The sequence below is a fragment of the Lates calcarifer genome, unplaced genomic scaffold, assembly GCF_001640805.2.
Source record: "Lates calcarifer isolate ASB-BC8 unplaced genomic scaffold, TLL_Latcal_v3 _unitig_1838_quiver_1739, whole genome shotgun sequence".
Lineage (NCBI taxonomy): Eukaryota > Metazoa > Chordata > Actinopteri > Centropomidae > Lates > Lates calcarifer.
Window position 1 is genome coordinate 1 of NW_026115791.1, and position 17,769 is coordinate 17,769.

Here is a 17,769-nt window from a genome sequence, read left to right on the forward strand (position 1 = left end):
ACTTTCAACTCCTGACTGACTTTGATATCCCATCATACTGATCGTGTTTCACACTTCCCAGCTGCTGTGGGTGCGTCTAGCTGCCCTGCTGTTCACCTGCGTGGCTTTCAGTGTTGCAGCACATGTAGGTGTGGACTCCAATGGAGGCATGGGTGACTGGTGTATCTTCTGCTGGGCGTTCAGCTTCGCCTGCACCCTGCTCGTCCTGCTGGTGGAGCAGTTCGGCCTCCAGGCCCGAGTGCCAGTGTCCTGGAACAATTTCCCCATCACTGTCGCCTGCTATGCCGCCCTCTATGCCTCTCTGCCTCGTCATCTTCCCGCTCTTTTTCCTTAAGGACAAAAACTGGCACCTGAGACTCGTGACCATTATATCGTCTCCACCGTCTTCTCCTGCCTGGCAGCGGTGGCCTACATGGGGGAGGTGAGCCTGAGTAAAGCGAGGCCAGGAGAGGTGACGGGTTACATGGCTACGGCTCCGGGCTTGTTGAAGGTGTGCCAACCTTCGTGGCCTGTGTAATCTTCATCCTGGTCAGCAACCCTGTGTCGTATGACAGCGAACCTGCACTCCGTGGTGCATGGCCGTGTACTGCATCTGCTTCATCCTCTCCATGGCTGTGGTGGTGCTGTGTGTGGGAGAGTGCACCGGCTGTCTCCCCATCCCGTTCTCAAAGTTCCTGTCAGCGTACGGGCTCCTGGCGGTTATTATGTACTTGACCGCTACCATCATCTGGCCCGTGTTCCAGTTTGACAAACGGTACGGGGGTATAGGCAAGAACTCATCAAAAGTCATTGCTGCGGCCGTGCTCACTGGCCTCAACTTCCTGCTTTACCTCGCTGACCTGGCCTACACTGCCAGACTAGTGTTGTCACTGTCTGAGAAGAAGAAAGGAAGGAAGCAGGGACGATGACTGATGAAGAGCAGAAAAAATGGGTCTTCAGTGGCTTTGCATAAAAATGTAGCTGATGTTGGATTCCTGACAAAAAAAGACATGACTCTGACCTTTTGCTGCTTAGTAAAATGCTGTAATGAAATGTCTCGTTGATACAAGGAAAGCCCAATAAATAAAAAGCTCACCTGCAGTATGTGTATGTATATGCAGAGCACGTTTGTATATTTCCAGACACCTGCAATGACAGTATTTAACCTCTAATGTGACCTTTCTGTTAAGTGTGTAACACAGGTGTAAGGTGAAAGATCTAAATGTTGGATGTTACATGATGGTGTGACACCATAAAAAAGTCCAATGATGTCAAACACACTGGAAGAAAACCCCAATGATTACATGTTTTATCTATTTTTTATTGGACATAAATATATTTATCTGAGACACAGGCATTCATTGGTTTATGATGGGGAAGACGTGTGAGCAACACACAACCTAACAAAGATTTTTTTCAACATCCATCTTATCTTTTGTTAATAAAGTTTTGGGGAAAAAATACTACAATAATATCAGTATTGAAATATTTGAAAGAATGTATTTTAAGCAAATTATGCTTTTAGTTAAACCAATAAATATGTTGTGTTAAATGGCCTAAAAACAACTGTCATTCTGCTTTGTTCACTAATTCATCATCTAAATCTAAATCATCATCAAATGAAATTACATTTGCCTTATTGTAGGATATCTAACATTGTGAGAGCACGGCATTTCATTTGTGATTTACATATTTGGTATCGTGGACACTGAAACTGCCACGCAGTTTGTCACTTAGATAAAGCAATACTAAGATTTTGTTCCTTGGAAAAAGGATTGTTTTTGTGTGACCACCAGCTGATTACTGTCTCTGGTCACTGCAGGCTGCACTGATTCAGATTTCACGGGGTACGCAGACCTGATGCAGTCCTCAGCTTTTAATTGTGAAGGTTTGCAGATAGGCACTAAACTGTTGAATGAATGAAGAGTAACTGTCATTTGAACAGACAACAAATACCAAAAGTAAAAACACACACACATTTGCTGGAAATGACAACACAGAAAACCTGTTTGACATTCCAATGACTCAAACTTATTCAGAGTCTAGTTTAAAATAGCACTTTTATAACGCTCTATGGCAAACTGTTAACTTTTATTAATTTATTTGTTATGGAAGAAATGGAGCAGGAGGACAACGAAAAATATCAGTGATGAAAATATAACATGCAAAGAGCTACAGTGTCATACATGCTGATAACAAAACACTACACATCCATCTATTTTAAGTTTTAAGTCAAGATGACATGCAATATTCAGAGGGAAAGACAAAACTAATTGCAAGCTTACTTTTATATTTTTAGGTCAAATAGAAATACATAATAAAAAAATTAAATTATTGAATCTGTGGCAAGACTTGAATGTGTTATACAGTGTTTAAACTTTACTTCCGACAGCAGTTTGACACTATCAGGGTGCAGCCCTCACAGAAACTTGAAGATCAAGACAAACAAGATATGAAAATGTTTCTCTGGAGTAAAAAATTGTCACTAGTTATGCATTGTAGTACAGTGCTGCAATGATTTGAAAGACACAAAGACAAAATCAGAGGCAGAGCAATTTCAACAGCAGTTTCAACCATCTGATCTCTTCTGTAACATCATGGAAGGTGAGTTAAGACAAATTATTAAGTTATTCGGTGCCGATCCATGTTGATGTTATGAGCTATACTTAAAAGATTAATTACTAAAAACAACAAAATATACTTGTAAATACAAAATTGAAACAGTCAAATTAAATATTACAATCTACTATCAGTAAAACGTATGCAATCCATAGAGTGAACAATTTTAGGTAATGTGAAAATAGTAGGAATATATCAATATACAGTTGCCTGAGCTGACAACAGCTGCAGAGGCATCCAAGATTGATTCTATGTCGCCCTCTGGTGGTGTTTTGAATTCAAAGTGTGTGTGTTTCTCTCTCTGCACCTCACAGGATTAACAGTACGATTCTCACAACTAAAGGATAAGGCAGGTGAAGTGGTCCTACAACCTGGAAGAGATGACAAACCACAGAGCAGCAGTGAGTTAGTGGACCCCACACATTAAGCATAATTAAATCCCTCTATATATATATATATATATATATAGGTTAGGCTACATGAAAGGAAATATATATTATATACATGACAAAAAGCATTACAAAAATATATAACCTGTTACCCAGACAGTCACTCACATTATTTTTTCTGTTGACATACATTAACATACATGTGTTATTGTCAAGACTATAGACAGCTATCGACAAAATTCTCCACCCATAATAGATCAAAATTTTCAAAATCTACATTTACAGGAAATATTTGATTTTATATCCTTGGCTCCTCTTAGTGTCAGAGTTTCAAGTGAACTGGGTGCTTTGCCTCACAGGGCACTAAATAAAAAGTCAAGTATAGCAGTGTAATCTAAGCAGCAATACACAAAAGCAAGCATGTCCAATATCACTGATTGAAAAGGTAAATTTGCTTTTCTTTTAGTGTCAGACATGAGGATTGCTGTACTGGGAAAAACTGGAGCTGGGAAAAGCAGTCTGTGCAACACCATGTCTGGAAGAGATGTGTTCAAGATAAACCATACTGCAAACTCTGAAACAACACAATGTCAGAGGATAAGCAGATCTGTTAATGGACGAAGCATCACTTTGATCGACACGCCTGGTTTTTTTGACACAGGAAGGCCTAGGGAGGAGATGAGGTCTGAGATAGTGAGGTGTATCACAGAGTGTGCTCCTGGGCCTCATGCTTTTCTAATTGTGCTCAAACTGGAAAAATTCACGGAGCATGAGAACCAAGTTATTGCCAGAATAAAGCAGGATTTTTCTGAGGAAGCTTTGAAATACGCTGCAGTTGTCTTCACTCATGGTGACCAGCTCCCTGAAGGAATGAAGATTGAGGAATTTTTCCGAGAGAATAAAGGTCTCTGTGATCTCTTGGAGAAGTGTGGGAACCGGTATCATGTCATTGACAATAAATACTGGAAGAACCAGCAGGATGAATACAGGAGCAACAAGTTCCAGGTGGCAGAGTTGCTCAACACCATAGATAAGATAACTGAGCAAAACAAAGGAGGCTGCTACACTAATGAGATGCTGCAAGCAGTGGAGAGAAAAATACAACAAGAGGAGAAGAACATCAGACTATCATCAGCGAACATGTCGGGGGAAGAGATCAGACAGAAGGCGAAGAGAAATGTCTCAGATCGTCTTAAGAAAGCAGCTGGTATTACCACAGGAGCACTGTTGGGAGCTTTGCTTGGTGTGCCAGTGATGATTTCATGTGTTGTCGCAGCCATGACAGGAGTGGCAGCAGCAGCAGCAGTGGAGACAGCAGTGACAGCAGGAGGAGCTATAACAGCTGGAATTGGGTTAGGTATAGGTGCAGTATTTACTGCAGTAGGAGGAGCAGTAGTAGGAGGCTGTATAGGAGGTGATGAAGCTGATCAAGCAGGCTCAGCAAGAGAGGCAGCAGAGAACACAGTTAAGGCTGTCTGGGACACTGCTAAAAGCTTGGTTAATAACAAAAAGCAACAGCTAAGTGTGGAGGAACAGCTTTGTCTGAAAAACAAATAGACAGCATTTGGGATTTGTGCTATTGGTACATCAAAGAAACACACATCTCTCATCATTTAAGGCAAAATCAGTTTAAATCACACTGCAAAAAAGATTACAGCAGAGGCTGCCAACTTTACAGGAAATATACAGGTTTTTCCGGGGGGGGGGGGGTGCAGACATTAGTTGCTGCGTGTCCTACTGCAGTGTTCCTGCACAAAAGCAGCTCTAGCACACATTTGATTTCCATTAGCATTCCATCAAGGGTCACTGATTTTTCTGTATATGTGGTACTGATAACCACAGAAAAGATTCCCTTAGCTTTCCTGTTTCCAGAATGTTCCTTTTTAAATATAAAGCATTATTCCTAGAGATTTTTATGTAAAAAGATTTTTGAATGTAACTATTCTTCAGCTTTTTGCTAATAATACAAGGTTTATGTTCTAGTAAAGCATTAGGCTCTTATTCTTATCTAACAATCTGTCATTTATTTTTTCTAACAAAACAATGGTAATCTTTTTATTGTAAAATTATAATAAGAATAATATCTTTATTGTCATTGTCACATGTACAATGAAATTAAAAGTGCCATCCAGTCAATGCATCATTCCTAAAGTAGAATCTAAATAAATCAAAGAGAAACAGTAAATAAAATAAATAAAAACAAAAACAAACACAAATACAAACACACAAACACATTATCCATATTATCCATTCTGTTCTTATTGCATAATTCTTATTGCACCTCAGGTTATGGTTTTTTTTTTGTATTGAGTGTGAATTCTTCAACAATAAAGGGTCTTGTTATTTAAGAATCTTACAGTACTACTTACTGTCTCATTCCTCTCAAGCCAATATATATATATATATATATATTATTTATATATATTCTTTCTGCAGATTAACATCTCACCAAAGCAAATATGAACAATATAGAAATTAAAACATGAAAAATGTTACATGCTATCTGAGTCGGCTTTTGAGCACAATGCAGTGTAATGCTCCAACAGCTGATGGCAGTCTTGTGTTATTTCTGGTTTGGCCACAAAACCCCACAGTTCAAATTGTAAAAGTGAAAGTAGAAAAAGTGTGAGTCATAAAGAGAGGAATAAACAGACAGGACGACCTCTGGTAGAACCAAATGAGCTTTACTCTTGACGACATGGAGGGTAAGTTTAAGTTACTTCTTCCAGTTATATTCTTCTTGCAGTCCTATTTTAAACAATACAAAATGTAGTTTGTGTTTGTTCTATGTAGAGGTTTGGAGTTAACTTCACTTTACATAGAGCTCTCTCTCCCTCCTGCTCTCTCAGACCACAGGGGCGTTTTCTCGCTCTGTCACGTTCACCAACTTCTCCACAACTTTTTTCGGTGCAGTTTTAGTCACATTTCCTCTCCAGTCTTCTTTCCCTTTCCCTGCAGCTGTGCATTAGAGTGAGGCTGCCGTGGCTAACGTTGTTTTCTCTTCTCATCTGATCCTCTTTCCTCTCTCTGCCTTTGGTGTGGACTTTTAATATGTGCACTAATATGACACACCAACCTGTGCAACTTTTTCAACATTTTTCACCATCACAAAATCTGACTTCCCCCAAATCCCAGTGTCTGTCCCATGATAGCCTCAGTTTGAAAAAGCTATGCAGGCTACCCAGCTAACAGTTTTCCCCAGTTTTCCCCTAAAGGCATGGGCGTAAAAAAAGAGCATTTCTAACAGAATAGATCATTTCCTGTATTCTGGTGCCTTTCAAACAGATGCTTTGATACTTTTATCTGGCTTTGCTAGAAAGAGAAAGACTTATGTGTAACTTCTTATATATGGTAAAAAACCAAAACACACATGTACAGTATTATTGATAGCCATTATTTTCTTTTAGTGTCAAACACAAAGAGAATTGTCATCTTGGGGAAAACTGGAGCTGGGAAAAGCAGCCTGGCCAACACTATATTTGGAGAGGAGCTGTTCACGATCAACCATTCTCTCAACTCTGAAACGAGAGAATGTCAAGCACAAACTAAATGTGTCAATGGAAGAAACATCACTTTGATCGACACTCCAGGTTTCTTTGACACAGACAGACCAGAGGAGGAGCTGAAAGCTGAGATAGTGAAGTGTATCACAGAGTGCGCTCCCGGGCCTCATGCTTTTCTCATCGTATTTAAACTGGAGAAATTCACACAGCAGGAGAAGGACGTCATCGAGAAAATACGCCAATACTTCTCTGAAGAAGCTTTTGAGTATGCAACAGTCGTCTTCACTCACGGTGACCAGCTCCACCAAGGACAGACAATCAAAGAGTCTGTTGACCAGAATAAATTTATGAGTGATCTGGTGAAGAAGTGCGGTGGCCGATGCCACGTCATTGATAATAAATATTGGAATGAAAGCCCAAAGGATGAATACAGGAACAACCAGTTCCAGGTGGAGGAGCTACTTAAAACAATAGATAAGCCAGTGCTGTCAAACAAAAGAAGTTGCTACACCAATGAAATGCTCCAAAGAGTGCAGGAAGAAATAACTGTAGAGGAGAGGTGCATTAGAACGTCATCAGGGAACATGTCAGAGGAAGAGATCACACAGCAGGCTAGAGTCAATGTATTTGAGAAGCTTTTGATTAAAGCTGCAGGTATTGCAACAGGTGCATTGTTAGGAGCTTTGTGTGGTGTAGGAGTTATAGTTAGAGTGGTTTATTTAATTCTAAAGGTATCTTCAGACTTACAACTTGCACGAGATGCACTGAAAACAGTTGGAGTGGCAGCAGCACGAGCAGCAGGAATACGAGTAGGAACATCAACAGGAGCAGAAAATACAACAACAGGAACATCAACAGGAGGAGAAGAAAATACAACAACAGGAACATCAACAGGAGCAGAAGAAAATACAACAACAGGAACATCAACAGGAGGAGAAGAAAATACAACAACAGGTGGAACAGTTGGAGCAGCGAGGATAACTGTAACATTATTAGGCAAAGTTACAGTGGTTGCTGCTGCAGGAGGAGCGGTGATAGGTGGCTGTAAAGGATACAATGCAGCTGAGGGAGCAGACACAGCATGGGAAGCAGCAAAGAGGGCAGCAGGGGCTGTCAAAGAAGAAACCATATCTGTCTTTGATAACATCAATGGTGCTGTGAACAGACTGTCACGGTAAAACAGAATCACAAACTATGATGAACTATCTCACAGTAGACTGCATGCAAAGATCTGTGTATTGTATTTGTACTGAATATGTAAAAATACAATAATAGGCTTTTCTACTACAATCATCTTCATTACCATAATATTGTTTCCCTATTCTCTATTAGAAAAACATCATTCAGTATGTCAAAAGAAGAGATAAAAAAAAACAGATAAAAGAAATAACATAAGCAGGAGCCTTTTGAGGACAAGCAGCAGGTACAGGAGCAGGAAAATGATTAGGTGGCCTTATAGTGGGAGTTGGTGCATCAGGAGCAGTGTATGGAGGCTATAGAGGATACAGCTGAAGGAGCGTGGGGAACCAGGGGAAGCAGATGATGCCATGTTTGTCACTGATGAAGTATATTATGCTGCAGGTGGACTGTTCCATCCACAGTTAAAACAAAATCACAAGCTACAGTGAACTGAGAGTCTTGAGGAATGAGGAGCGAATTTATCATGAAAACATTATATCACAGTAAACTGGAAAACTTGCTGTAAATATCTGAAGTCATTGGAGTGATCATGTTTATTCATAAATATGTATGTGTAAAAAAACAAGAATTAAAATATAGTATATATACTACAAGAAGTCATTGTTTTATATATATAGGTCATGTGCCATGTTCGAACTGTATAAGACATATATAATAATCATCCTATAGCACTAACATGACCTCTGGTACGTTTGCTTATTGAATTAACTATTGTACAGAACATGGAAGCTAATAAAAAAAGCTCAACTGCCGGTCAGCGATAAAATCATTCATCAGTATCATGAACACTTTGGTATGTCTGCTGTAGCCACTTTCATAACAGGAGGAGTAACCATGGACACTGCTGATAAAATGCACACAGCATACACCAGGCCACCCCCACTGCAAACAGTGCAGACAAGTGAAAGTGAAACTAGAATAAAAGCAGAGACAGAGCAGGGGAGCAGAGACACAGGGTGGTGGTCTGGTAGAGTCAGATGATTTCTATTCTTCACTGATTTCTCTCATAACAACATGGCTGGTAAGTTGAGGTTATTTCTTTCATTGCTATTTGTTAACGCTACACACTGTATATTAATCTGGCTAGCTATTGTGATCAAATCAGCACAACATATTTGAGAGGCCTCCTGGTTGAGTTTTATGACAACATAATTGTATAACAAGGAATGCAGAAAACGTTCACTTTTATCTCTCTCTCTCTCTCTCTCTCTCTCTCTCTCACACACACACACACACACACACCATTTAAAAACCATTAAATCCACTAAATAATTTTTAATCTAAAGGAAATTGAAAATGCAGAAAAATAGAGAAAGTGAGAGCACAAGAGAGGCAGGAAGTGGTGCAATAGTGCAATGTCTCTCAGTAACCTCTGGATGGCAGCACAGAGCACAACATTAGTTGGAGGAGAGAGCTCCGTTGAGAACAGGGGAATGCATCTGAAGGAGGAAAAATCTGTGATGCAGAGGTTCAGGAGAATCCCAACCAAGAATATCAGTGTTTTATTTTCAACCTTACTCACTACTCCTTCTTGAAAGTAAGAATTTCATTAAGCATCGGAAAAGTTTATATGTCTATGTGTGCATATATGACATAGGCAGAAATGGAGAAATGACATTGGTCTCTACTCCCACAGCCGACTGTGGAACAAATGCACAAGGACCATCTACAGAGTGCAATATCAAAAAGAGATACTACAAATATATTCAGTAACTTCACTCTTATACAGTGTAGTGTCACCAAAATCACTTCCTTTTTCAGTGGTCTCCTGGTGGTTATTGTCGTTATTGAGCCTATGTATATCTAATGTGTAAGACAAATGTACAGTATTATTGATAGCCATTATTTTTCTTTCAGGGTCAAACACAAACACAAAGAGAATTGTCATCTTGGGGAAAACTGGAGCTGGGAAGAGCAGCCTGGCCAACACTATATTTGGAGAGAATGCGTTCATGATCAACCACACTTCCAACTCTGGAACAAGAGAATGTCAAGCACAAACCCAAATGGTCAATGGAAGAAACATCACTTTGATCGACACTCCAGGTTTCTTTGACACAGACAGACCAGAGGAGGAGCTGAAAGCTGAGATAGTGAAGTGTATCATAGAGTGCGCTCCCGGGCCTCATGCTTTTCTCATTGTACTTAAAGTGGAGAAATTCACTGAGCATGAGAAAGCTGTCGTCAAGAAAATACGGAAATACTTCTCTGAAGAAGCTCTAAAATATACAACAGTCCTCTTTACACACGGTGACCAGCTCGCTGAAGGAACGACAATCAAGGATTTTATCCAGGAGAATAAGTCCCTGAGGGATCTTGTGAAGAAGTGCGGTGGCCGATGCCATGTCATTGATAATAAATACTGGAACAAAAGCCCAAAGGGTGAATACAGGAACAACCAGTTCCAGGTGGAGGAGCTACTTAAAACAATAGATAAATCAGTGCGGGCAAACAGAGGAAGCTGCTTCACCAATGAGATGTTACAAGGAGTGCAGGAAGAAATAAACCAAGAGGAGCAGCGCATCAGAAAGTCATCATCCAATATGTCAGAAGAAGAGATCACACAGCAGGCTAAAGTCAGTGCATTTAAGAAAATTTTGATCAAAGTGACTGGTGTTACAACAGGTGCATTGGTAGGAGCTTTTTGTGGTGCAGCACTGATGGTTGGAGCAGTTTGTACAGTATTAAATTCAACAGTGATACCAAAAGCAGTAAAAGCAATAACATCATCAGTGGGAGCCTTAGGAGGGCAAGCAGCAGCAGGAACAGCAGCAGCAGGAACAGCAGCAGGAACAGCAGCAGGAACAGCAGCAGCAGGAACAGCAGCAGCAGGTGCAGCAACAGGTGCAGGTACAGCAGGTACAACAACAGGTGCAGCAGCAGGAAAATTGTTAGGCGGCGTTACCGTGGGAGTCGTTGCAGTAGGAGCAGTGATAGGTGGCTATAAAGGATACCATGCAGCTGAAGGAGCAAATACACCAGGGGAAGCAGCACATAGGGCAGCAGAGGCTGTCATAGATGATGCCATGTTGGTCTTTAATAAAGTACGTGATGCTGTGTATGGACTGTCAAAGCCACAGTGAAAACAAAATCACAAGCTACAGTGAACTGTGATTCTTGAGGAATGGGGAGTGAATTTATTATTAAAAAGTTATATCTCACAGTAGACTGGAAAACTTGCTGTAATTATCTGAAGTCATTGGAATGATCATGTTTATTCATAAATATGTATGTGTAAAAAAACAAGAATTAAAATATAGAATATATTGCTTCAGCTCACAGTGTACAAGCTTTATGCTTTTGTCTGTTTCAAGAATTGGCTACAGGTTGTCCTGGAGTTTGATGTGCTGTCTGAACCCAAAAACATCTCTTTTTAACGTCATTCCTTTCTGAAGAACTATTTTAATGAAAGTGGTGTTGGTTGCATTTCTGTCTATTTAAAATATTAGTTAATTGTTGTAAAAGTTAGTCAAACAACACTTGTGTTGTTATATCATGGTTGTGCTATCCACTGGATATAGTGCAAATTGTAATCTATCTAGACATATTTTACTGTTTTAGCATTATTTCATTACATTTGATGATGATTTCTTGTGGATTATTAAGAAATGAATAAACTTGTATAGAACATGGGACATGTGAGTGAACTTTGTTCAGGTGGGATGGGAGTCCTGGACTTAAAGTTAAAATTCTATCTCTCAGAGATTATGTATAAAAATCTATTTATTTATAATCCACCATGTTTATCAAAACCATTTCATACAGACTAAATATAATCACCAAAAGTTACTGTAGAGTGAGCAGAAGTAATTAAACAGCCTGTAGACCCCAAATCTAATAAAATGCCTTGAGATGGTCAATATCATGTTTGGACACCTGATGGCAGACTCATGTTATCTGTTGTTTGACAACCAGGGAGGAAGTGAAATACCCACTGAACCCCCACACACACTTCAAACAGCCAGTGAAAGTAAAACTAGAATAAAAGCAGAGACAGAGGAGAAGAGACACATGGTGCTGGTCTGGTAGAGCCAAATGATTTCTACTCTTCACTGATTTCTCTTTTAACAACATGGGTGGTAAGTTAAGGTTATTTCTTTCAGTCATCATTATTTGTTAACAGTGCTCGCTGTACATTACTCTTGCTAGCTATTGTAATCAAATCAGCAGTGGCTAATGTGAGATGTAGCACCCAAGAAAAACAAAACTGTGTGAAAGAAGATTAGTTTGGTGTTTGTGACCCATCTACCACTGTGTTACTCAGGTGAAATTTTGACATAGCACATGTTATAGTTTTTCTTTTGTTGTTGTTGTTTTTTGTTTTTAAATAGAGCAATGAATTCAGAAAACTTTCACTTTCTGTTTTACCTCAGTTTCTCTTTCTCTGGAATGCAAATGCACACACACACACACACACACACACACACACACACACTTATACCTTTAGGTACTGAACTCTCAGAAATTGATCTTCCAGTCACCTCTAGATGGCAGCACAAAGCACAGCATTAGTTGAAACAGAGAGCAAAGAGGAGGAAATGTCTGACTTAATACCTTGTTTTTTTATTTACTGTAGTCCTCGCCATTTAAAGAATTAATTTAAACATTCAGTATTTCTAGCAACACTGCAGACACAAAGAATATTAATTATCCATCGTCATTCATTTTGGTTAGTGCTGATACCATGGAGAGTCGTTCTGCTGGGAGAAGAAAGAGCTGGAAAAAGCAGCCTGGCAAACACCATATTTGGAGAGACTGTGTTCAAGATAAACCAGTCTCCAGAGTCTGTAGCTGGCAAATGTCAAGCAGGAACCAAAACTGTCAATGGAAGAAGCATCACTTTAATTGACACTCATTTGTTTGATCGAAGAAGGTCTGAGGAGGAGATGAGGTCTGAGATAGTGAGGTGTATCACAGAGTGCGCTCCTGGGCCTCATGCTTTTCTCATAGTATTTAAAGTGAAGACCTTCACAGGGCAGGAAATGGCTGTCATTGAGAAAATATGCCAATATTTCTCTGAAGAGGCTTTAAAATATGCTGTAGTTGTCTTTACTCATGGTGACCAGCTTCCTAAAGGAATGAGGATTGAGGAGTTTGTCAGTCAGAAAAAGAATCTGAATGATCTTGTGAAGAAGTGTGGCGGGCGGTGCCACATCGTTGATAACAAAAACTGGAAGAAACAGAAGAATAACTACAGGAGCAACAAGTTCCAGGTGGCAGAGCTCCTTAACACAATTAAAAACATGTCAGAAAAGGAAGACTGCTACACCAATGACTTTCTGCAAGCAGTGGGGAGAGAAGAGCAAGATGAAGAGGAGAGAATTAAACAGTCATCAGGGAACATGTCACAGAAACAGATCAGCAATGGAGCCAACAAAAGAGTCCCCAAGGAGAACATGTGGATCAAATTAACAGGCCCTGCAGCAGAATCACTGGGAGAAGCTTTCTTCGGGCCCGCAGTAGTTTTGCAGGAAACCATGGGAGCAGGAAGAGGAACAGAAAAAGGAGGTGCACAAATAGAGAACGAGCACATTATAAATAGAACAGTCAGAGGAGCACTGATGCAAATACCAACAGGACGAGGAGCTAAAGGAGCAGGTGCACAAGTCACTGAGAAAGGAGGAATCACAGCAAGAGGTGAACCAGTAACAGGTAAGAAGTGATCATTGCTTGAACAGAAATAATTATGGGAGTAATTTTGTGCCATTTTGCCCAATAGTCAAGCTAATTTAGAAAAACAAAAGTAAATTGATCATAATGTTGATTATTTAGAACTGTATCAGCCAGGAATTGTGTTGTTTTGCATCACTTTGGATCTGAGATTTGATTGGAAAGCATTTCTTAAAAAGCCTACTTCTGTCTGTAAGTAGCAAAATAACTATAGTCTTTGCTGTGACAATGTAAGTGAATGGTCAAAAATCCCTCCAAAACCTAACTGATTGTGAGAAAACAGGCCAAAGCAAACTGGATGTTTGGTTTTACTTACTAATTTTTCTCCATTAGTGCCGCCAACCAGGATTGTCATTGCAGGAACAGCTGGAGCTCGGAAAATCATTAAAGGTAACAACACATTTTAAACAGTCATCAGGGAACATGTCAAGGTGCAGTCAAAATGCCAAGTGAAGAAATCTATTTGACATACTGAGGTGTGCCACAGAGTGCCATCCTGGGCCTCAAGGATTTCTCAATGTGCATAAAACAGAAAAATACATAGAGCAAGAGAGGATGTTTGTGTTATTATGTGACTTTCACTAGTGGAAATTAAAATTCTGATGCTTTACATAAGTAAAAGTACCACAGTTTTACTGATGGAGGCAGCAGTATTCCAGCAGCTACGAATGCATAGTATTAATTTTATATCATCATTCTCTTCTAGTCCTAAGAAAATACAGGATCATCCTGCTGGGAAAAACTGCAGCTGGGAAAAGCAGCCTGGCCAACACTATATTTGGAGAGGATGTGTTCAAGATCAATCATACTTCTATCAATAGTCAGACAGAGTCCAAATCTGTTCATGGAAGAAGAATTACTCTGGTTGACACTCCAGGTTTCTTTGACAAACCAGAGGAGGAGCTGAAAGCAGAGATAGTGAAGTGTATCACAGAGTGCGCTCCTGGGCCTCATGCTTTTCTCATTGTACTTAAACTGGAGAACTTCACAAAGCAGGAGCAGGCTGTCATAGAGAAAATATGCCAATATTTCTCTGAGGAAGCTTTGAAATATGCTGAAGTTGTCTTCACTCATGGTGACCAGCTCCCTGAAGGAATGAAGATTGAGGAGTTTGTGGATCAGAATAAATGTCTCAGTGATCTGGTGAAGAAGTGCAGCGGCCGATGCCATGTCGTTGATAACAAATACTGGAAAAGCAACCAACAGACTGAGTACAGGAGCAACCAGTTCCAGGTGGCAGAGATGTTCAACACAATAGACAAGATGGTGATGGAAAACAAAGGGGGCTGCTACACTAATCAAATGCTGCAAGCCGTGGCAAGAGAAATAGAGGAAGAGGGCAACAGAACATCAGTAAGAAATATGCCAGAGGGAACCACGTGCAATACCCCAAACAAAAGTGTCTCTAAGAATATGTGGATCAAATTATCAGGCCCTGCAGCAGAATCATTGGTGGGAATTTTCTTTGGCTCAGCCGTCACAGTTTTGCAGGAAACTGGGGGACAAACAAAAGGAGCAGCAGGAGAAACAGCAGAGGGAGGAGAAAATGGAGACAAAAGGGAAGAAGAGGAGGAGGAAGACGAAGATGATTTGACAGACGCAAAAGAAGAGGTAGAAGAAAACGTAGCAACAGAAACAGAAGAAGCAGATGAAAAACCAGGGGGGGCCATGGCAAGTACAGTAGGAGCAGGAGCTACACCAGCAGGAACAGGAGGGGCAGCAAGAAAAGTTGTAGCAGGAATATTAAAGGCAGGCGCCACAGTAGCAGTAGCATGCATGGCAGCAGCAGTGTGGGTAATAAAAAATATAATTTCAGCAACAGCAGCAGCAGCCGCAGCAGTAGTAGCAGCAGCCGCAGCAGTAGTAGCAGCAGTAGCAGCAGTAGTAGCAGCAGTAGCAGCAGTAGCAGCAGCAGGAGCAGCAGGAGGTGCAGGAGGTGCAGCAGGTGCAGCAGGTGCAGCAGGAGCAGCAGGAGCAGCAGGAGCAGCAGGAGGTGCAGCAGGAGCAGGAGCAGGAGCAGGAGCAGGAGCCACAGCAGCAGGAGGAGGGGCTGCAGGAAAAGTTGTAGCAGGAGTATTAAAGGTAGGCGCCACAGTAGCAGTAGCAGGCATGGCAGCAGCAGTGTGGAAAGTAAAAAAAATAATAGATTTTCTGATGGATCAGTGGCAACACAGAGGAATCATATTGCTGGTGATTGTCTTCTACTCATTGCTGTTGTTCACATTTTGTGCCAAAGTACCAATGGCTGGGACCTTACTGTTATGGTTTGGGATAATATTGTTGTTTTTGTTGTCAGTGGTATTATTCTTGGTGTTATAAAAAAGGTGTGAATCTAAGTTTCACCGTAGCTGTCCCTGTGACAAAAAATGAACCAAAAATGTTCCTATTGTACTGAGAAACTTACCTAATTTTGACCCCATTCTGTTCATTTTATGGCAAGATATTTTTCATGTTATGACATTTTCTTTTTATTACTAATACCAGTTATTACCAGTTATTCTGTTCTGTTTATAAAATTGGACAAGAGGCTCTCCTTAATATATCATTTATTTTGTTATATCACAAAACTTTCTCCAACATATCAAAACCAACTTATATCATTAAATCAAGCTTTTGTGTTATATCATGACGAACTGATATGTTGTTAAAACAAGAAATGTCCAGATGGTGTTAAAACAATCAGGATAGGGATGTTGTAAACTAGAGACTGCAATGACTGATTTAAATGTGGTTTAGTTTTATTTTGATGCTTTTATTTGATGCTTGGAAATGGCTGATCCATCTGTTTTTGGGTTTTTTTTGTTTTTTCTTGATTCACTTGACAATTGAAAGGTGACTGAACCACAGAGAAACTCTAAATGGGGAAAACTTCTGTGATATTTGTTGGTTTTCTTGCATTTCTTTACAAAGTTTGCTGCATTTATGTTGGCTATTGTACTGGTGCATCGAGCGTGAGCTCTATGTCCAGTCTGTTATTTTGTCAGATCCATATTCCATTCAATAATCTGTTAAAATGAAAGGTATCCTTTCATCTAACTACATTTTTACACAGGATTCACAGTAACAGTACTATTACATGAGTGAAATATTCTGCTGCTCCTTTTATTGAAGAGAAATTTTGATCGATGTAAACACATGCATAGTGTGGACAGATGTCAATACAGAGAAATAAGAACAATGAAGGAGAGGCAGGAATAATACATCATAACAAAGGCTTATTGAAATTGTTCCATGAATTGTGTAGAGAATTGAATTGTGTCAGATGGATTAACCCAAGAACCTCTGCAATGGCGCACCAGTTAAGCCATGAAGACCAGAGGAGAGCTGCTAAGCAATTTCTTATCCTTTCCAAAGACAAAGACAAATGTAAACTATAAACAGTAAACAAATGTATTCTAATAAATCTAATCAAAGGCATCTTTTTACTATTGAACAAAGAAACAGCAGTAATCAGGAACTTACTCAAATAATGAAACCGATGTACAGTCAGCTCCAGGAAATTTCACATACAGATCAGCATGCTGCAGCAAACAAATGGAGTGAGCAGGCCTTGATTCAGGCCTCTTATTAGTTTAGGTGTGGCACGATAGGTTGAGGGTCTAAGTCCCGCCTTCCTGGGACTGAACAGGAAGTGGGGTTTTCAACAGACTGAAATAATCTTTAATTGGTGGATACAGACTCTGTGAAAGAGGATGATTTTCCAGTTTATTCTCTTAAGATTTGGTCATGTGATTGTTTCTGAATCAAATGTAAACATGTAATCAAAACAATAAAACGATGAATTATACTAGTTCATGTCTTTTATGGTAGTTTTTTCTCTGTTATCTATTAATTCCCCACTTAAAATTCTAAAATGTTATGTTTGCCAACTATAGAAAAGTGAGAGACCAAAAAATGTTTGCTACTTTCAAATGAACAATTATGTCAGTATTCTGTGTGTAAAAACACCCTGAGCACTGTAACTATTGCAACTGCATCACCTGCCCACTAGGGAGCAGTATATGTAAATTCATTGGTTAGGATTTGGTGGCAGTGTTGATAAAAAAAATTTTTTTTTAAGTATTTTACTACAGTGTGCCCAAACTTTTGTATCTAGATATGGTCATGCTCTTCAGTATATATCCATGGCAGTATTAGTTGACAAAGACAACTAAAAAGTATGAAGACTGGAAAAATCTGTTTGAAATTTGCAGGAATTCAGGATTCAGGTTTCTTAGTTAACTGGGTGACATTTTATGAGCCGTATCTGAAACTGTAAGAAGATGAATCCAATGAAATGCAAATATATATATATATATATATATATATATATATATATATATATATTATTAACCAATTAAAGTAACACTCCTTTAATCCCTTATTTACTTTCCCAGTCACCACCCACTTGATACGTAATAATAATAATA

The 17,769-nt window shown here is 39.7% G+C and overlaps 3 protein-coding genes and 1 pseudogene across 4 annotated transcripts; all 4 read left to right on the forward strand.

Annotated features, from left to right (window-relative positions):
* The first annotated feature begins 25 nt into the window (after positions 1-25).
* On the forward strand, positions 26-1,545 carry LOC108890937 (myeloid-associated differentiation marker homolog; annotated as a pseudogene).
* A 910-nt stretch (positions 1,546-2,455) lies between these two features.
* Positions 2,456-5,314, forward strand: LOC127139606 (GTPase IMAP family member 7-like). Its single transcript, XM_051067631.1, has 3 exons — positions 2,456-2,583; positions 2,913-2,999; positions 3,454-5,314. Exons 1-3 carry the CDS (start codon positions 2,577-2,579, stop codon positions 4,542-4,544), a joined length of 1,185 nt encoding a protein of 394 aa, XP_050923588.1. The 5' UTR covers positions 2,456-2,576; the 3' UTR covers positions 4,545-5,314.
* A 274-nt stretch (positions 5,315-5,588) lies between these two features.
* Positions 5,589-11,323, forward strand: LOC108890941 (uncharacterized). The gene is made up of 4 exons (XM_051067635.1): positions 5,589-5,692; positions 6,395-7,664; positions 8,360-8,376; positions 9,548-11,323. Exons 1-4 carry the CDS (start codon positions 5,665-5,667, stop codon positions 10,771-10,773), a joined length of 2,541 nt encoding a protein of 846 aa, XP_050923592.1. The 5' UTR covers positions 5,589-5,664; the 3' UTR covers positions 10,774-11,323.
* Positions 11,324-11,618: 295 nt separating this feature from the next.
* LOC127138981 (uncharacterized) lies at positions 11,619-17,150 on the forward strand. Of its 2 annotated transcripts, XM_051067634.1 has the most exons (5): positions 11,619-11,769; positions 12,365-13,342; positions 13,694-13,750; positions 14,067-15,287; positions 15,327-17,150. In XM_051067634.1, the coding sequence occupies exons 1-5, from the start codon at positions 11,763-11,765 to the stop codon at positions 15,677-15,679; spliced, it is 2,616 nt and encodes an 871-aa protein (XP_050923591.1). In that variant the 5' UTR covers positions 11,619-11,762; the 3' UTR covers positions 15,680-17,150. The 2 variants fall into 2 exon arrangements, with proteins under 2 accessions (XP_050923591.1, XP_050923590.1); XM_051067633.1 differs by having other exon boundaries at positions 14,067-17,150.
* Positions 17,151-17,769: the final 619 nt, after the last annotated feature.